This window comes from Sturnus vulgaris, chromosome 14 (assembly GCF_052056855.1).
Source record: "Sturnus vulgaris isolate bStuVul1 chromosome 14, bStuVul1.hap1, whole genome shotgun sequence".
Lineage (NCBI taxonomy): Eukaryota > Metazoa > Chordata > Aves > Passeriformes > Sturnidae > Sturnus > Sturnus vulgaris.
Genome location: NC_142256.1, coordinates 9752533 through 9774093, shown reverse-complemented (window position 1 = coordinate 9774093; position 21561 = coordinate 9752533). Strand labels below are relative to the sequence as shown.

General features: G+C 43.1%; 1 protein-coding gene across 1 annotated transcript in view; it reads right to left on the bottom strand.

Annotated features, from left to right (window-relative positions):
• LOC148222144 (uncharacterized) overlaps positions 1–21561 on the bottom strand; it is an 82274-nt gene that overhangs the window by 43660 nt on the left and 17053 nt on the right. The window contains exon 2 of the mRNA XM_088173480.1: positions 18733–18917. Within this exon, the coding sequence (XP_088029606.1) occupies positions 18733–18917 (185 nt within the window). The remainder of the gene's footprint in view (positions 1–18732; positions 18918–21561) is intronic.

Sequence of the window (21561 nt, the reverse complement as noted above, 5' to 3'; positions counted from 1 at the left end):
CACATGGCCCCAGCACCTGGAAGCTGTTAGAGCTCGGGAGGATGAGGATGGAGACTCCAGGGAGCAGCTGCCACAGAACCTGCATCAGTTTCCTGATAAACGGAGAGCACCGAAGGCTACCTGGAGGAAACCTCAAATTCAGGAGAGCAAATGAAAAGCAGAGATTGTTCTCCCCTGGAAAACTTCCTGAGGGAAAGTGCTGTGGCTGGGTGAGCTTGGCCTTTGGAACAAGAAATGGTGAATTTGGGTGGGTTCAGCCTTTGCAGGCTTGGGCTGTAGATGAAGCAGCTCATTTGCATTTCAAAGCTGGCCTATATTCTGCTGATTGAGAGTAAATAATGCACCATAAATATGTATTCCCTGCTCCGAGGTAACAGCACATCACAGCAAGAGAGCTTTTCTGGGATGGCTTCAACTGCTCCGGGTGGTTTTCCCCTGGTTTGTTGGAGACATCCCAGTGTCCAGCCAGGTGTGAGAGCACCTGCCTGGAGCAGCCAGATGTGCCAGGTGGCAGCAGGGACAGCTGCTGGGCGCCACCAGCATCTGCATGCAGGAAGCACCTAGAATTATTAAGGTTGAAAGGACTCCAAAGTCATCAAATCCAGCCCCCAGTGAATCCCATCCCCACTAAACCTCATCAGGAAGTTGTGCCACATGAAGTGTCCACTCATTTTTTGAGCACCTCCAGGCACAGGAACTCCAGTACTGCCCTGCCTAGCCCCTTCCAATCTTGCAGTGAAGAAACTTTTCCTAATATCCAGCCTGAACCTCCCCTGGCCATTTTTCCTTATCCTTTGTTGTCCCTTGTCCCCTGGGAGCAGAGCCTGATGCCCACATGGCTGCACCCTCCTGGCAGGAGCTGTGAAGAGTGAGAAAATTCCTCCTGAGCCTCCTTTCCTCCAGAGCAAACTCTTCTAGCTCCCTCAGCTGATCCCCACAGGACTGATGTTCCAGACCCTTTGCCACCTCCATTCCCTTCTCTGGACACAAGATTCCCAATTCCCCAAAGCCCAGCTTAGGACTGTTCTCTCAGCAATGGCATAAATGGATGATTATTTATCCAGAACAATTTATCACTTGCATTCTGATGAAAATTAATGAATTTGATGAAAAACTCTGCTATGAAATTAATGTTGCTAAATCCCAGATATAAAATATAGACCTTGAGAATCCATGATTAAAAAGCTGTGAGGTCTCTTTATTTTTGGGGCCTAACAAAGACACACAGTTATCTATATTTCTCCCAGCTTCAGATAGTTCTCCTCCTACTCAAAATGTAAAATTGATTTGTTGCATTGGGAAATAAACAATAAAAAATGATGCTTATCTTAGTTCGGTGATATGGCCACGATAAAAATTAATTGGTCACCAAAAATTAGCATTCAAAGCATGGAACACTCAGTATGACAAAGAGAAGGCTGCTAAAACATCCACCAAAAATGTAGATTTGGAAATCTTGTTCTAGAAATGCAGTCCAGGTTCTCCAAGGTGTCACTGAGGTGATGGAGATGGATGGGAGCTCAGGAATCACAAACTTTGGGCAGGGATTTAACAAAAGGACTTCAGGTATGAACAGAACGGGGTGGATTTTTTGTTTAACCTGTTTTTTCCTCATGTCAGAAAGGGCTTTGGGTCATTAGGATGTTTCAGAACATGGCACAGACTCCTCTTCCCTTCTGTTCTCAACCCTCAGAAGAAATTTGGTCCCTGCAGCTCCCCCGCTCAGTGTATATATTTAAATATATAAATATATATATATGAAATATCCAGAAGAAAAAGTCAGAAAAATTGTCATGATGAAATGAGGGACATGAAGGCAAATAAAATAATTCCTCTGAAATATTAATACAGAATATGATTATACCCATGTAGACTTTTTTCCCTCCAAAACTAAACCAATATTTAAATCTTATGTAAAACATCCACAGTTTTGGATTTTATGAACTAAAAACAGACATTATTTGAGGGGTAAAATAAAAAAAAAAAAAAGAGGGAAATATCCAGAGACTGGTGTAGACTTTGACCAATCCTGCAGCCCTTGAGGGAAATTATTACAATAGACATCAAAGATCTTTCCCTCCAATTACACTTAAAGTGTGTTACAATGTGTTCTGTAAACATGGGGAGAACATCCTGTGTCCTTAAATAACAAATAGACTTTTGAAGTCAAGAAAATTTAAGATCTCCAGAGAAAGCTGTGGTGGCTCCAGAGGAGTTCGTGCCTTGCAGAAGGACTCAGGGACATTCCACGTGGGACTACCACAAGAATAGCTCAGTTTTGGGAGAGGGAAGGGACTGACTAAAAACCATCTCAGTGGAAAACGATGGACAGTTGTGTATTAGCCTGAAGTAGGTTTTATAATCCAGCATCACTTGTTATGGAATGTGAACAAAAACAAAGGCACAGAAAATAAGGACAGGATAATCCCAGCTGGGTCTCTTGAAACGACGAGAAAAAGAAACTAGATCCTGGGGAAAAAAAAAAAAATAAATTCTGCGAAATGTTCAGGCACATGAATAATTGCAATTAAAGCCAGAAAAGGCATCAACCACACTGAATCTCTGAGACCAATCTCCACTGGGACAGACTGGTGTAGACTCAGCAGCCACCATGGGAATTCTTTCCCTATCCATAGATGTTGTGGGGTTTTATTCTTAAAAGTCAGAGGAAGTTAGAAATAACAGATTTCAGGAGAAAACCCCTTATAAATCAAGAACTCCTCCCAAGTAACTTTCTGTCTCTTAAACCCATAAATTGATTATTCTTCCTTATCTGTAGGGCTCACTCACCCACCCTGCACCCAGCTCATCCATCCCCACCTCCAGGGCCATTCCCACAGGGAGACACCAGAGTTTCATTTCAGGGGAGGAAGGATCTGCTCCTCCAGGAGAGAAGCCCAGGGGGAGTTAAAGCCATGGAAAGCAGTGGGAGACCTGCCTGTGCCAGCTGGGAGGGCTGGGGGAGCTGGAAGCTGCTGCCAAGTGGGAATAGTTGAAAGAGCTGATGAATCTGAATGGATTTGCCCGTAGGAGCAGCCATGAATAAATTGGGGTGAATTCAGGGGTGTGCTGATGTCTGTGAGCCTGACAAGGTGATTGTGGCCGAGTCACCCTTTGCCACCAGCCCAGAGCCCTCAGGCTGAATTTTGGTCTTTCCAATGAATTCAGTGCTGGACTTTAAAAATTTGAAGTACCAGTATCTGAATCCTACATTGTTGCACTCCAACAGCAGCTCAGCAACCCCAGTTTTATTTATTAACCTTTTCCAATTACTAATTTTGCAAGCTTGTGACAACATAGTTGAGGTTGTAATTACTCTCTTAGGGTATTAAGGAAAGATTATCCAAAATTTGGTCTCATTCTTAAATATATCCATTAAAATTAATATAACAGATCATTAATTAATATGTATTACTAATACAAAGCAAACAAGTTAATCCTTCCACCTTGAGCCTGACTTTCACCCACATATATATTCCTAAATAACTATTTTTTCATTTAAATCTTGTAATTTAAACCTTTTAACCCTCTTGCTCATCCACAAACCATACAGCAAAGCTTTGTTGCAATGACCCAGTGTGAGGAACAACAGATTTTTGATCCAGGAACACTGCAAAAACATACACACATATATGTAGATGCACACACACAAAAATAGGTAAAATTGAAGGGAAAAAAGAGAGAAGAAAAATTATGGATTGGAACCAAGCCACCAGTGCTGGGACCCATCAGAATTCACTGCCTCTGCCTTGTTCCACTCCCCAATGTCCCTGCTCTCCTCCTGCCACACAGCTGGGAATAAAAACTTTGACTGAGTGATACTTTTCAAATGCTCAGAAGAGTAATGATGAGAATGGAATTCAGAAATCTGCAAATCTGGACCGTGCAGAGTTTTTTATTTATTTCTCTTTCCCCCACCACTTTCCTCCCCATACAGGAGATTTAATTGGGTGAGAAGATTAATGATTGCAAAGATAGAGAGACACACAATATATATTATGGTTTTACAGATGTGCTTCTTTGGCACTTATTTTACTAAGAATTTCCAAATCCACTTTAACCTAAATTAAGAATTCCCTAATCCAGATTAGTGCTGAAAAGCAAAAGCAGCCTCGAGCTGCAATTTGAGAGGTAATTTTGCCAAAGTAAAGGCCCCACTGCACTGAGAGAGCAAAGTAAAGGGCTTCCCTGGAAATGAGAAAGGATTAGGCCCATGGAAAAGTATTGCTATAGCAACAAAATAATTCATGGGAATATGGATAACAAAGCCAGAGCCCCGGAGATGGAAGAGGCTTTAATCACATCCTGCTCCCCTTGGTACCAACACCCGGAATGAAACCTGCTCCGTTTGTGGGTTTGGTTTTGAGCTCATTTTATCAGCACCAATGGGCAGCCTTCAGCCTCTGACAGTGACAGAACATCCAGGCTGAAAGGAGGAGGAGTGACAGAACATCCAGGATGAAGGGAGGAGGAACAGCCACAGAATCCCTGCTCCGATGGGAGCCTCGGCTGGGCCAAGTTTGTGTGGATGTCTCACAACCAGCCCCACTCATTCCCCGGGCAGGATTGTGAGTGTGGTGTGCCCAACCCTCCATCCCACCCAGCAGAAACCCTCCCGAATTGGCAGGCAGCTCTTTCCCAGCGTGTTTTGCTAATTGGAAGTTCCAACAGGACTCTGCAGTCCCAGCTCTTCCCTCTCCACAGCCGTGCAGGAAGAGCTTTCTGCATCTTCCTCTGGATGATGGCTTTAAAAGTTAGCAAAATTTATTATCAGCACCATTTATCCTTTCAGGCTGTAAAAAGCTGCCAGTGAAACCCCCCCAAAAGGCTTAATGCATTACCAAAGCACTAATTTTATTCTTCATTATTCCCCCAAACCTGCATTCAGAGCTGGAGCTCCTGCTCTGCAGAGAGCTCCTGGTTAATGTATTTCTGTGTGTAGATCCTTGACAGAGACCATTTTTCTTGCCTCTCAGGTGGCTCGTAGAGCGAGATTTATGTCCATTATGCATAAATTCCTTGCAATATTGCTCCAGCATAATCAGCAGAAAATCTGAGCCAGCACCCACAGCAGCCACAAAACACCACCAGAGACAGCTGAACTCGGGCCACTTCCCTCAAGTCCCAGGGACTCTGTCCCTGTTGAAATCAGAGGCCGATTTTGTCCCTGATGAGTCTAAGGGACCACAAGGGTCCCCTTGTCACGCTGACACCCAGCACTGTCCTCGTGTGGCCTCAATGCAAATGTCAAATCAGATGGGACAGCCCAGCTTAGATACTAAGCCAGGTTTAGATACTAAACCTTTCATTAGATCTGACCCTGATTTTCTGTAACTAAACATAACAATTTAAAACCATTTAAAATCACTTTGCATCCCTAAAGCAATGCCAGCATCCTTCTCTCTGGTTTATCTTTTTGTACATCCCCAAACCTGAACACATGAAGACCCTCAAGCCTCAAATCACCCAAATCCTTCAGTTTCATTCTTAGTTTGGGTAGGAAGGGACCTTAAAGATCATAAATCTCTTACCCTTAATTAGGGCTAATATAAACAATTACTAATTATATTTATCTATCTGACATATCCTGGTTTCATCAGTGATTTCATCCTGCAAGAGGCAAAGGCTCATCAGTGTTAACAAACTGCAGCCAAGCCTTTGGTACCCAAGCTGGGGGTTCAGGAGATATTCCTGATTTGCACTGCAGCAAAGAAAAATTGTATTCAAATTGGTCTGGGCTCTTAGAGAAGTTTTTTGGATTATTTCTCAGCAACGCTGCCACGACATCCTTATAGACATCCTTGGTTTTGCTGAGTGCAAAGGACATAATTTAAAAGAGATTAATTAGTTTTGGGCAATGGGAAATCATCACAATGTAAATAATTGCTGGGGTAAAGAGGATTCTTTGCTACCCCTCGGGGAGAGGCTGCAACAGCCCATGAAGGAATTGTTGAGAGGGATGAGATGAACTGCACCTAACTTGGGCCAGCTAAAAATTGGGCACTGACGTCCCAAGGGATGATGTAGTGCCTCTAATGAACACCCTCCCCCAGAACATGACTCATGCCAGCTCTCAGCTGACTGTGAGGAAGCCTCAGCCTAAATTTTGGATTATTGAAATTGGTGAAATGAATCTCTGTGTCCCCGAAGTAAAACGAGATCTTTGAGAGCTGTACTTGAGTTCTCACACAAAACCAGCCGAGTCATTCAAACTACACGGGCTGCCTTTCAATTCCTGCAATTCCCACTCGTGCCTCTTGGAAGACCATCCTTTATATTTTGATTGAATTTATTGATTTATATTTATTTATTAGACTTCTTTTCTTCCCAGTCTCTCAGATCAATATCAGGTCAACAGTGGCACAGAATGATTATCATGCCTGCCTGGCCACTAAACAGGGGGAAATTCCCACTGCTCTTGTTACTGGAAAAACAGAAAACACAAACTAGCCTGAAAGTCCACAAAGGCATCAAATTAAACCGGAAACTCAAAATTCATCACGATGAGTTATATTGAAATGCTGTATCATGGCAATTAAACACTTCTGGTTTTCCATTTCAGCAAAAATTGAAATAAAAGCCTGGTGTTCCACCTGATTTTCTTCTTTGCTCTCAACTCCGGGGTCCCCATCCCTGCCCTTGCCCTGTGGCTGCATCCGTGACCAGCAGAGCAGCCAGCAGCACCTCTGGAAGAGCATCTCTGCCCAGCAGGCAGCAGCAGCCACCCCCAAAATTCCGAGGGTGCTGCAGAGGAGGGGGACGGGCACCCAGTGTCACCACTGTCACCACTGCCAGGCTGGGGACAAAGACAAAACCACCTCCATCCTTCATCCACGCAGCAAAACCACATCGCCTTAGAGTTCAGCCTCCTCCTCGCCCTGAGGGGAGGCAGGAAGTAAATTTCTTCCGGAAAACGTTATTAAAATATAACCCGTAAGCTGCATTTTCCGCGGGCACACCGGGGCTGTGTCCCCAACAAGCTGCAGCACCTTTATCCCGATCCAGCGCTCCGGGAGCCTCCCGTGGCAGGGAAAGGGGGGGGCTCATCCTCGTCGCGAGCCCCTAGAGGGAGACATGACCCCGATTTTGGGAGGAGGCTCTCCCGGGATGCAGGCGCGGAAGAGGAGGGATGCTCGGGCAGGGATGCGGGCTGAGCTCCCGGAGGAAGCGCGGGATGCGCTGCCCCATCCGGGATGCAGGAGCAGCCCAGGGATGCTGGAGGGGATGGATGCTGCCAAGAGCAGCTCCCAGCGCACCTGGGGACGTGGCAGCTCCAACTTCTCCCTCCGGGAAAACCTTCCGTGTGCCTCTTTTTCAGCTCGGGGCATGATGACCCTCTTTATCTCCTTGTTCATGGCCACGGTCACACCCCAATTCCAAGGAAGAAAAATGGTTTTCAAACGCCACAAGAAGAGCAGGACTAGATTATCAGCACATTTGCATGGACAATAAAATATCACCGGCTCTCCAAGATAAACTATATGGAAGATTAGTCTGAACTGCCAATTTCTTAAAATGTTTCTCATTTCTTGGTTATGGCTATTTTTTGCAAATTTCCCTTTCAGAAATCACATTTCTTTCAAATCAGCTCGTTGCCCTAGGGTTGTTGACCTTTATTTCGCCCATCTGGAAAACAAATGAAGCAGGAAGGATAACAATATGAGATCCTAATCAGAAGTGCTGTTTGTTTTTTTGGAAGCTTGATTTCAAACTTATATATTTCCCCCTAAAGGCACTGCCAGCAATACACTGGATAACCCTGCTGCAAGGAAAACCAGCAGCTTGGCCAAAAGTCTTTGTGGGCATCTTATCAGTGGTGAAATGAAGACCAAAAAAAGCCAAATTATCAGTAAAAATGAACACAGATGTAGCTGCAACAGCAGAGCTCAAGGGCCAGGTGAGGAGCCTTTATGTAAAGACTTGTCAGCCCAGATTTGACTAAAAAAGTTTAACCTCAGGTTAAAGAGGTAAGGATAAAACAAATTATTACTGCTAATTTTGGTCAAAAATATTTATAAACTGAGTTATGAAAAATAAGTATTCATCAGGAGGGGTTCATTGAGGTGTCTGGGCCAAAGGGAAGAGGAAAAGCAGCTGAACACCAAGACAAACTAGTTTTGGGTTTTCTCACCAAGCAATGCCATCTCCCAGGATGAGGATGCAGATGAACAGAACAATTTGTTAGAATGGAAGAGGAATTTGTTAATTTGGAGGATCCAATTCCCATCGTTCTAACTGGGGAATTTCTGAGTTCACTCATGCTGGAAATAAACCAGATTTGGGGGAATGATAGCAAGGCTTTAAATTTTTTATTATTAGAAATCTGTGGGCAGCAAAATCAATAGTTTTTAGGCAGCTCTGTTAAAAAGGGAATAATACATTTCAGTGCTCATTAAATGCTATTCTTTTCTCAACAACCTCATTGTTTTTCTCACCACTACCTGCCACCCAGGTATTGAATTAGCCTTAAACTCAGCCCAGTGTTGGGCTCCTTGGTCCCTGAAGGTCTCAGCTCAGGATATTCTCTGATTCTGTGATTCTAAAACTCTGCAAAGCTTTGTAGAAAATCATCACAAAAACTCAGTTGGTCTTTAAGGTGCCTTCCAACCCAAACCAGCCCGTGATTCTGAAATTCCATGAAAACCTCTTGCTGCAGACCCATGAAAGACCTGTGGCTGAGGAAATGCTGCCTGACCAGAGATGGAGAGAGGTGGGATGTTTAAAGAGAATAAAATTGAACCAAGGAGAAGAATTTGGGGAAAGCAGCAGCAGCAGCTGCCAGCTGAGGCAGAGCCAATTTGGTGGCACTGATGGAGACCTGTCCTGAGCCCAAACCCTGCAGCTCCAGGAGCTGAGCCTTTCCATGTGCAGCTCCTATCCTGCTCCCAGCCTCCAGAGACCATTCGTGGATAATAAATTGTATAAATGGTGCTTGTGACCCCCAAATTCCGGGGGAATCATCTGTGTCCCCTCTACAAACACCAGCCGTGAGCACAAGGGCTGCTGGAGCAGAGTCTCCTCTGAAGGACAGACTCCTTGTATCCCATAATAGCAGATTCCATTTAAAAATAGCAAATGATAGTCAGAGGAATAATAAAAACTAGAAAATCATCCAAAACCCCAGCAATACATCAAAGCCAGTTTAATAGCCCTTAATACTGTCACTGACACAGCTCCTGTGCTTGCAGGGCTGGATGATGGAATGGGCAGAGGTTCCCGGGTTTGGAGCCATTTCACCCTAAAACTTTGTTGCTTCCTGCATGTAAATTATAGATAATGGTTCTGCTGACAAGAGGTTGCACTTAGCTGTCTCTGCTACGAGGTAAAATTGGAAGAAAATACCTGGTTAAAGAACTTTTCTCATTCTTTCCCCTTGGAAAAAAAAAAGAAAAAAAGAAAAAAAAAACAAACAAAAAAACCCCAACACCAAGATGCAAAGAGTTAATTGCATAGGGTTTCTTCTATTTCCTGGCTGGCTACTGAGCCAGAAACAGAACTGAAGGCTTCAGGATACTCGGAGAAGAAATGTGATTTGATGTAGTAGGGGCAATCCCATGCTTATCAAATCATCTTGCTTGCCTGTAAAGCTAAGCTCCAATTTATGGTGTTTTATGAAGCCCTAGATTGAGCTAAGGCTATAAAAATTGGGACTTAATATTCAGGAATAAAAATGCAGGGAGTACCACTGAAGTGACTTTTTTTTTTTTTTTTTAAGTACTCGCATCCTGCTCACATTAAACATAACCAGGGAGTGTGACAATAATGGGATGCTGTCCACAGAGAGAAGACAAACAGCCCAGGTCTGTGATTCCCAAGCCACAGGAACTCGCTGCTCTGCATGGATTAAGGCAGAATGTTGGCTCATACACCAGAACAATGGCTAATAAACCACCCTGCTTCACATAGCCCTTAGCAAGCTTATTCTTATTTTTAAGAAAAAGCTTTTTTTCCCCTCTGAGAAAGCTTAGAAAAGTCTCTCAAACATCTGCCCACCAGATAAGCTTTTTCTTCTAGTGACCAAATGCCCAGAAATAAGCTGAACATTTGTGTGCAGCTGTTTGGGGAGCAGCCCTTTCATTTGCTCACCTGAGGAAAAGGATGAGATTCCCTTTTTATGTGCATGAAAAAGGAAAAGAAGAGAGATGGGGAATTTCTAATCCGTCCCTGCACTCTCCAGAGCCACCACTGCATCTGACACACTTTGCCACTGCCTTCCCTCACTGATCTTAGCACAGTCATTAGGGGGAACACCCATCTACTTAAATTACATTTTAAGACTTATGATACCTGTTTCATGTTAGATCTCTATTGAGCAAGCCTTTAAACACTCACCTCACTTCCAAAGGCGTTCCTGTGATTTAACAGCTGCCTAAATTATTGCTGTGCAGAGATAAGGTTATTTACACATTTATATTAAGTGCACAACTGATTTAATCTCCTAAATCCAGGTTGAAAATCCTCCAGAAAAAAAAATAAAAATATTAACCAAGACAGCAATTATACAAGAATTGGTTAAAGCATCACTTGATATTTTTTTTTTTTTTTGTACTTGGAGATTTTGGGATCTAATTAAGCAGCAGGACTGATGTGCTCAGCTCTGTCCTGCTGGCTTCCCAAAGGGATGCAAACCCTCCCTCGTTCGAGCGGTCCAGCCTTGGTGATGAAAGGATGCGCTAATGACGGGCGTGGGCACCACGCGGGCTGCAGGAACCGAGCACCGCAACACCTGAAGTCACTTTTCCTGTGATTTAAAGACAGGAAAATGCGCAGTCTCTTCAAATGTCTTAAGGATATGCATGGATAGGCTCTTTAGGAGCAGCCTGTGCCGGGAAGAAGTCGCTCCCCCAGCTGCTCATTAAAAGCCGCTTGCTGCAGGTTTTGAACAGATCTGTTGGCAAAGCAGTTCAAATGAGCACTTTAATTCTCTCCAGGCAGGGGAAAAAAAAATTTAAAAAAAAAAAAAAATCAGCTGGGGTTGCTGGGACCAGTAATTCAAACAGTTTAAACCAACCTGGGTGAGAGGAATTAGGAGCCTGAGCACACAGCCCTGGACCTGCAGGCTGGCAGAGTGGGGGTGACATCGGCTCATCCCACTGGATTTTCCCTCAGCTGGCACACAAACCATGTTCCCATTCCTGCCCCATCAATTTTTTTGTGTACTTAAATAAAAATACTTGCTGCAATAGAGGTCCAAAACCAGTCTTTGCATTATTTAAAGTTTTTTTCCTCATTAATATGAATTTCTGAATTTCTTTTTCTGCGGATTTTTTTTCTGAATGATGGGTTTCTACAATTTCTGCATTGCACCTGACTCAGAGGACACAGCACAGGGCTCAGGAGAAAGATCCTTTAGATCCAGTATCTCTGCCCATGACTATTTATGTGATCCCAGAAAACTGAATGGAGCCCTTGAAGCATCATCATGAACCTGCAAACGAATTCCCAGGTGACACTCCAGGGTACAAAGCCTGCCTGGCATTGCCATTCCCTGGAGGAATCCCTGGCTCTGCTCACGAGTTCCTTGGCACCAGGTTGGAATTCCACCTGTGGATGCAGGATCTGGGCATGGCAAGAGGTGTTTGAGGCCCAAGGTTACTTCTGACCATAGAAGGCATTAAGGAGATATCAAAGGTGCATTGTAGGCAATATTTTTGTTTCCTACAGTTTAAAATTCACAATATAGCTGCATAGTCAACATTTAAAATCCAGATTTTCTTCACACTCTCTCCATGCATGGGGGGAGGGGGGGGGTGGAATTCTAATCCATGCTGAGGCAGAAAAACAACTCACTAAAACACCATCTAAAACAGGAGGTTTGAACTCATTGAAACTCTATTATATGCTTGAGTAACTCCTGGAACAATAGAAAGCTGTGCATGGTTATGCAGGCAGGCAGAAATATTCCATGCAGATGTTGTCCTTACTGCCACTCCTGGAGTCCCATCCCTGGACACCATCGTCCCTACAATTGTCCCTTTGAGGTGGTCACACCAGGAGAAGATGGCAATGCTGCATCTCTAAGCCAGGTACTGATGTTTCTTTATGGTATCTATAGGATCTCCATTCATCTCAGCTCTCCTTTAAAAAATAATAAATATGTGGCTGTCAGGGTTTCAGGGAAAAGGTTTAAAATAAGGACCTTTAAGGACGTGCCATAAAAGACAAGTAATTGGCTTTTTGTTTTTATCAGGGGACACCTGGCTGATCATATCCAAGCTCTTGGTGCTGGGGAATTGTTAAAAGAGTAATGTTGGAAAGGCAAATGAGCAAAGGGAAAACCACCAGTAATAATGTCCCTAAAGTCCCAAGCAAATTTACATGGGTGTTTTTGGAGAGGTCACAACTCTTCCATGATTCAGTTTCTATTTAGCTGACACATTTGCAAGCCACACAAACCCCTGCCTGACCTCTCCATTGGACATGGAAGTGCCAATGGCACAAGGAATCAGACTCCCCAGCTCCCTCTGCTCCCCTGTCACCCCATACAGAGGGTGCCTGATGGTCACATCAGCAGTGTCACCCCCACAGTGACAACGGTGGGTGCATTGCTTTCCCTGGGTGCTTTCAGCCCATGGAAGGAGCCCAATGGAAACCCTGAGCATGGCACAGTGCCTGGGACACCTTGCTGTGGTTGCACCTTCCAAGAGAAAAAGCAGGACCTGCAAAGAGCAAAGCTGAGCACAGATCATGCTCAGGCTCTTCCCTCACCTCCTCCAGATGTGGCTCAGCTGGTTCTTCCCTTGGGTAGGAAACTCTGAGCAGGGAGGAGGCCCTGGCGTGGTTTTGGCTTTAATCTCATGTTTTATTTCCACAAAGGGATGAAATGCTGGCTTAGAGATGCAAGGGCTGAGCAGCATGAGGTCCATAACCAGCCCTGGTTCCACAAAACCTGCAGCTGCTCACTGAACCAGGCAAGCACCACCTCCATTCAGGTAGTCCATCACGTGAGAAACCCAAAGAGTTTATAGAAAAGATTGTCAAAGACCCCATCATTTTGCAGTTAGGATAATTAATAAGGTGTGCACAAAATCCAGGAATGTTTTACCACACGTTTGCAGCTGAATTGCATTATTGTTGTTATAATAAAAGAGAGCCACATGGTAACAGAGCACCAGGGACCCAGCCTGATGCAACTGTTAAACATCAATAGGAAACATCAAGTTTTCCTTTAAAATCAGTTTGGTTTTCAAGAGCTGTGACTTTTATTTCGTAGACTTTGTGAAAGAGCTTCTGTTTATAAAAATTATTGGGTAGTGTTGGCTGTCAGAAAACATAAACAGGCAATTAGAGCAATAAGAAGAATGATGGAATGAACTCCTCTGGCAGCCTCCTATCTGGAGCCGAGCAAGGCCCCAGTTCCATGAAAAATTAGGCATGTGCTTAAGTCCACAAGATCATCCAAGGAGCCTACAGGGACTACTCACACAATAAAGTGTGTGTGAGGGGCTTGTAAAAACTCAGAGATGTCTTGGGGAAACTGGATTGCAGGGACAGTCAGTGGTTCTGCTGGGGTGTGGCACTACCTAAAACTCATTTCAAGAAGTCTCCTGGAAGTGTTAAACATTCTGCACACAGTTTGGATTACCTTTAATGGATATAACCTGTCTGGTGACCACGGAAGGACTGTATAATTCTCTGTCTCTATTCCACATCCAGATTCTACACTGTGTTTTCCTGCTGAGTCTGAGTGCTGGAAATAGCTGGATCTGCCATGAAATAATAAGAACTTTTGGCCTTTGTAGTGACTATGAGCCTATGGACTGTGGAATTGTGTGGAGAACAGCACAGCAGTGGCAAGAGAAATGTGATTAAGTGCACAACATCACTCAATTATCCTTGTTTCTTCCACTCTACAAAAATCCATTGAAGCCAATTTCCTGCATGAAAACCTGACCATTGGTGTGCCTGAAAATGCTCCCAGTAGCTTTGCCCCAGATCTGCACATTGTCTCCTGCATGAGTTTCATTCTTAAAGTTATTCTGATGGACCCAAAGGAAGCAAAAAAAACTGCTAAAATGAATGTCTGTGATGCTTTTAATTTTTTTAAAATAAACTTGGGGATGACTGGGCAGGACCAACACAGGTGGCACTCTGGATGCCTTCCCCAAGATTACTTCCAAGGGATGCTTTTCCTGATCTCATTCCCAGACACTGAGGTTGTTGCAGGGAATTGGGGGAGCTGAACCAGATTGCTGGGTGGATTATTCTGAAACAGCTGCTCCTGAATAGTTCTCACAGTGGGGAAATGTTCTGGAGGAAACTTCTCAGCAATTGCTGAAAAATTGGGCAAAACCAATCAACAGAGGAATATATGCTGTCAAAAAGAATGTCCTTTCTTCCTCCTGCTCCAAAAAAATGCATGAAGCCAGACCAGATCTTCTCCTGGCACAATTCCCCCAGAGCCAGGACAATTATCCCTACTGGCACCTTGTGTTGTGGGCTTTGTCTGAGTGCAGGGCAGCACTGAGACCTGACAGTAAGAGCCACTCTTTGCTCCAGTGGCTTCTTAGTAACTTGGAGCACTGAAGAGCCACCTCTGAGACAGCTGGACCTGCGAGGGAGACAAATCTGTGGGGACGGACTCTGCACGACCTTTGCCAGCCAGGAGTGGGCTGACTCCTGCCACCCTGCTCCTTCCCACCCCTCTGTGCTCTTTTATACCCAAACTTCACCTAAACTGGGTTCATCCCTTTCTGTTAAACCCAGCAGCGCCTAGAGCCTGCCCTTAGGAAGGGTGCAAGTCAGGCGGTGAGGAATCACACAAACTCTGCTCATCCCTCACCTCCCTTGCCGAGCGCAGAGAGCACGGACAGTGTCAGCTCAAACACACAATTAGTCCCCCTCTAGCACGAGCAGCTCCAACTGTAACATCATGCCAGCCGTGATTAAGAGTGATACAGCACATCATCATTGTCAACACTATTCAACCAATGTAAACCTTAGTTAGAAATGTACTTGTCAGAGAAAAATGCGCCTTTGATTTCTATTACACTTTCCCCAGTAATTGCTGTCATCAGTGGCAGGTTATTATTACAGTTGAATAGAGTTTCAGTAATTACTTTTGCACAGATTCTAACAGCTTTTAGATTGAATGATATTCTGACAGTTTGAATACTCTTGACAACAATTACCTTTTTCCTGGTTAACACTGATTCAGGAAAATTAAAAATTAAATCTGTTCAGAGGAAACACTTATGTATGGCACTAGTAAGTGGGCTGATACAAAAATGTGTAAATTACAGAATGACTTAGAATAAAAAGTTCTTTTGCTCTTCCTCTTATGCTTTTTAAAAAATCAGCACTTAGGGTACATGCAGTTCATGCTGGTTAGATTACCAGTAAATGATGTGAAATGATTTAAAGCACTTCTAAATCCACTTCCTACTGATCAGCTTGAAATGAAGAAAACACTATTATGGAGGAAGCCTTGTTGCTCCCACCCTAATTTTTGTCTTTAGTAACAGTCAGATAATGGTTTTTGGCTTTCAGACCATTATTGTTAATCTCACATCATCAGATTATTTTAAAAAAACAACAAACAAGCAAACTGCTTTACAGTGGTAGCCTAGAAAAAAAAAGACAAACCAGCATGTTTGTTATTCCTGAAAAATTTATCTAATATTGTAGGGGTCATAACTCAAAAGGCTTGATTAAAAAGAAGTCTCCTGCACAGAGCCCTCCAATTTAATTTTGACGGGATAACTGGCCTTGTGGATAAGAGAGACTGAGTTGATGTGATACATCTTCTTATTAGTAAGCTTCCTGATACTGTTCCACATGACATTCTTATAATAAAACAAGAAAATATGGTCTAGAACTAGATAAAATTGCCATGAGGTGGAGGGAACAATTGGCTGAAAAACTGCTTTCAAGGAGTAGCTATCAATGGTTCACTGTCAAAGCAGGAGGAAGCTTCAGGTGAGATTCCTCAGGGATCTGTCCTTGCTCCAGCTCTGTTCAATATTTTCATAATGACTCAGTTAAAGGGAAAAGAGATTACATTTATAAAATTTGCAATGTTGAGGAGCTGCGATGGTGGGAACCCTTGGGAGGTCTGGATCAAAATCTGAAAAGATATTAACAGTTTGGAGTGATGGCCTGAAATTAAGATGAAATTCAATAAAGCCAAGTGTAAAATGTTACACTTAGAGAGGAGGAATCAGATGCAAATGGGAAATTGCCAGTAAGGGAACTCCATTACACATTCAAATTTATAGTGGCCTACGAGCTCCACATCAAACAAAGGAGTAAAACTGCTCCAGAAAAGGTGATTTCAGGGATTTGTTAACAGGAGCATCCTACATAAGAGCACTGTGGTAATTCTCCCACCATCACTGAGCTGGGATGCTGTGCCCTGTCCTGAGCTCATGGCTTTTAAAAAAGGTGCAAAGAAACTGGAAATAATTTAACAAAGTCCAGCTGGGAGCAGCAAAAAAGCAGTGAGGGATGAAGTCAGACTTGTGGAAATACAGAATCATGGAATGGTTTGTGATGGGAGGGAGGATAAATCCCATCCCAGCCATGGGCAGGGACACCTTCCACTGTCCCAGGATGCTCCAAGCCCTGTCCAACCTGGCCTTGGACACTTCCAGGGATCCAGGAGCAGCCACAGCTTCTCTGGGCACCCTGTGCCAGGGTTTTGCCACCCTCACAGGGAAGAATTCCTTGCCAATATCCCATCTACACCTCCCTTCCTCCAGCTTAAAGCCTTTCCCTCTGTTTTGCTGCCCTGCTATGGAGTCTGTTGCAAAGCTGTGATTGAGCCTTTAGTTTTTGACACCACTTCCCACCTCTGATCTACTTGTGTATTAAAATATCATCGTCCTTTTTTTTTCTCCTGAACATTAGAATTATAGATATAGTTTATTGTTATACTTTCCATAGAGCCTTCTCTTTTTATTAGCATTGTACAATCTGTACAAAAGCAAAATTTAGTCCTTTCAGGGAGCTGAAAGGAAGCAATCGTTTACATGACAAATCCAACATTATCATATGTAAACCTCATTTACTATGTAATGTCTTCCTGTTTCCAGTTCATTAATTGAATGAAACCTATTTTCACATTCTGGTAGGCAGCAGGATTCTCCAACTAACAGAAATAGTGCTTTTAGAGAAAAAAAAATAAATGTAATGCTAGGAAATATTTCACTTACTGGCTGGTCCAAAGCTATATGGGTTTCTGAAAAATAAAATTATTTTCTATATATTTCTCAAAAATAAAAATAATGGGATTTACCCAAGCCAGGTTTGTTCAGTAAATTTGGATGGAGAGCTGCCTGGTAAAATACCACTCTTTAACCTTCATTGTGTATTGAAATTACACTTGTGACACCCAACCATACTCCTAAAAATACACTCAGATAAACACAACACTTTGGAGATTCAAGACTCATGGTTATAATGGAAAGATGCTGACAAATATTTTGTTGCATTCCCTCCCAAAGAAGTCTACAGCCCTGAAACAGCAATGGCAATAAAGCTCCTCACAGCTTCCAGGCCTTTAAAAACATAATTATTTTTGGACTACTTGGGTAGTCCAAAGGAAAAAAATAAAACCAAGCCAAAAAATACCCAACTGGAAGGAGACTTGTTAAAACCAACTATAGCTCAGCATTTGCATCAATGTGGCATGAAAGCTAAGAAAACACTGGTGATGTTTTAAAAAATGGTGGCATTTTCTATGGCACAAAATAAAGCAGCATCACCAGCACATCATGCTCAGGCAAACCAGAGAGACAGAAAAAGAATGAAATTATGAAGAACAAATCCCAGCCCATAAGAGAAAGCCCTGGGCTGGATCCTGGGATTTTGGACACTCTGGTACCACAGCTTCATCTGCATAAAGTGAACAAGCCAAACAAATCTGATATTAAAATGAGAAAATTTGGCAATTTAAAATTGCCAATTCCAGTCCTTTTCTTTTTGACCTCAATCCAAAGTCTTTCTAAGCCAAAGAAAAGACAAGCTCACAATTAGTGACTATGACCAGTTAATGGGTCTGTTCTGAACAAGCTTTTAAATAAAACAATAAGCAAGCCTGGGAAAAAGCAACTTACTGGGCTATCTGAGGCCAATTTCTTTTAAGCACAGGTCACATTATTTTAAAATAAATTCCTTTTAGCAATTGTTCCATCAGGATTATGTCAGTCCAAAGGGAATAGACCCAAAACCTCCTGTTGCCAAATAACTTCATCTTGGTGCATCTGTAACTCTATTTTCTCCAAACAAAAACTAGTTCATAATATGGGTGGATTTGTTGTTTTTCTGAACAAAATTGTTCCCTGGCAACTTCAAAGGCAAATAACATACAGGAAAAAAAAAAAAAAAACAAACCACAAACAAAAACCTCCAATGTTCAGTTGCAAAGCTTGATAAAAAGTCCATGGAGCCATAACAAGTGAACAGCTTGGTAAGAAAATCAAAGTGCAGCTGACTGGAAGGAAAAAAAACAAGAAACAGACAACTCCAAAAGGTTTCTGAACAACCAGGTTGCCTAACAACATGGCAGAGATGAAAACATAATGAAGTAAAATATTCCCAAAAATGTAGCTCCTGACACCCCTCTTGCTACCTCCTTGCCTCATCAGAATTCAAACCAGAGCTACAATTCCAGAAGTATTTTCAGTTCCATGCCCACCAAACAAAACAGCAAGCTGATGAACAGGGATGGTGGGAGCATCCTTAGCTCAGCCTCCCAAACCCCAGGGGGGACCAGCAGAGCCCCACACTCACCTGGCTGTGCCCAGCAGAGCTCCCTTCCTCCCTCTCCTGCTCCCATCCACTGCCACTTCCCTCTCCCCCTTCCCGCAGCCGACCAAAACCAGGAATTCTCCCAGGTGCTGGCCACGATATGTGGAATAAACAGGCAGAAGTGAGCAGTGAAAATCCCAACGAGCCCCAGTTATCCCCCAGGATTCCTGAGTGGTAAAATCACGGTTGGAGGGAAGGCAGGACGTGTGCTGATGGCTTTGTTTTGCCATCCAGCGTGCCAGGAGTGTCTGATTAACAGTTTTCCATCCCTATTCAGGCATCTTTGTTCGGAGTAGGTCTTTGCTCTTTTAGATCCTGGTCCAAAGCCTTTCAAGGGAAATTGAAAAGTCTCCCATTGATGAGAAGGGGGTGCGCCCTTGCTAATTGTTCCTTTCACATCAGAGTGAAAACAAATTCTTCAGCTTCCATTTGAAACCCATGAAGTTCAATCCCTTGATATATTGGACCCTTATTTTAAGGAGGCTGGAGAGGAGAGGAGAGGAGGGGAGGGGAAGGGAGGACAAAGCCCAGGACTGAGGGCTGTGTGCAGGCTCCAAGGACATGCACTGCACAGCCCATGCTGGGACACATCTCAGGCCTTGATTCTGCTTTCCAGAAAGACTCCAAGTGTTTTAGAGCTCACAAGTTCATGAAATGCTGTATTTAAAGTTCTCATTGCTCACCAGAAAACCTGAGATCAGAAAGCCACTCTGATGCTCCCCAGTTGTTGCTCTCTGGGAATAATTTCTCCTCAGGAAGAAAGTTTTAGTTTGCTCTCCTTGCAAAGTGAGATGTCATCTCTGGTTAGGTAAAGGTGTGGATGGAGAAAAGTGTAAAAAAGTGTCCAGAGTACAGGACATTTGATTTGGGCCATCTCAGTGCCAAAAAGATACTGAGAAATCAAAGATTCTCAGACCAAGAAATGTGGCTGATGAATGGAAATGAAAATTCTGAGGGAAATCAAAAGTTAAGCATGCACTTGTCAGATAATGGAATTTTACAAACAGCTTAAACATAAATCAACAAATCATAATTAATGGAATTATTTAGAAAGCCGAGCTTAACTGGGCACATAGGTGATGTTATCTCCCAGCATGGGAAAACTAGAAGAGGTCCATGATGGTATAACTAAAGGTTGCTTTTAAAACAACCCTTTGCTTTGGGAAGGAGATGAACTGGATGGAATTGTTCAGCTATAGGTTAAAAAGAAAACCCTGTAAACATAATGACATAATAAATACAGATCTATAAAAAGAGGGAAGCAGCAGTAGCACATGGCTGATGATCTGGGAATCCAGGAGAGAGCCTGGTCAGCCAAAGGATTCCCCAAGCTCTGTGTTGGAAGATGAATATATAAAGTGCAATATAACCTGGAAGAACACCTTTCAAAAACTGTCTTCTTACAATGAAATAATTTTTCTTCCCTCCACAAAGAAGGATTTCACCCTGGAGTTGTTTCTAAAAGACAGTAAAACATAACAGATGAATGTTGCCTTGCATAAGGAACACACACATGCATTTAAATCACTTATATTTTACTTTTTTATGATGCAATTGCGAATTGTGTTATTTTGCATTTGTAATTAGAGGTTGAAACAGATGGCAGAGGCTTGGTTTAAAGGGATGTGCTGGATGGATCAGGTCTCCTGCCCCACTGAGGGCTGAGCATGGAAACTCTTCCACAAGCTGGTCAAAGAGCAAAGTGCTTCCTGCACATCAAAGAATATTGGAAAGGACCACATTGGATTTTCTAGAAGGTGATTAAGTAATGGGGAATTTTTTTTTTTCCCCAAAGTGCTCTTAGAGCACTCCTGGTACTGTGCTCTGATTTTGGCTGTTGGGGTAGGTGACATTCGACCCTTCAACAAAAGCAGCAGGATTTTGGTGCAACCTCCAAAGGAGAAAAAGACCCAAATGTCTTTTCCAAAGACCCTTTCTCCAAAGGAGAAAAGCTTAAAGAACTCTTTGAGAAAACCCTCGGAGGAGCAGTGACTGCAGGAACATGGGAACGCGTGAGTGTGCAGCACCAGCCATTAATGCAGGGATGGCAGGTGGATTTTCCAGCTCCTTTTCCTCAAGGAACAAAGCTGTGGGTACAAGGAGATTCATCATTCCTTTCCCATCATATGCAATTTGAGAGAAAACCACTTTATTCCATAAATATTCCACCCTGGGTGAACCCTGGAGCTGGGACTCAGGGTTACTCCTCAAAGCACAGAAATCTTTTGCCGACTTTGGATGAGTCCAATTTGAGTTCTTAAATTCCAGCTGAGCTGCCCACCAGTGACTCTTCCCTTGAGCAGGATTTCCCAAGGTTTGAGATTCCTTGCTCGAGGCTGAGACAATTTTCCCTGACCAAAGAAGAGAAACCTTTTCCCCACAACACATCCTCAGTGACTGAGACTGCTGAATTATCACCAATGAAATCAATATTCAATATTCATTTATAAATTTGTAGAGATGCTTCCATTAGACATAACCTATTTTCCAAGTCTGAGACTAAGGTTAGACCTAAATTCCATCAATTTACTGATTGCTCATCTTTTACCAAAAATGGAGCAAATTCTTTAAGTGCACATATACCCTACCAAAAATAAATATCATGGACTTTTAAGAATCAGGGTATTCATAAAGCAGCCCCAAGGTGGTATCTAGAGCTACAACCCTCAGGGATCCAGCCAAGGATCCTTTCACCCACAAAAATCCAAATCCATAAGCTCCAAATCAGCATTTTAAACCATTGCAGAGCCTAGATCACTATGGGAATATGGAAAAGTCATGCTGATATTATATGGTTTATATATGTAAATT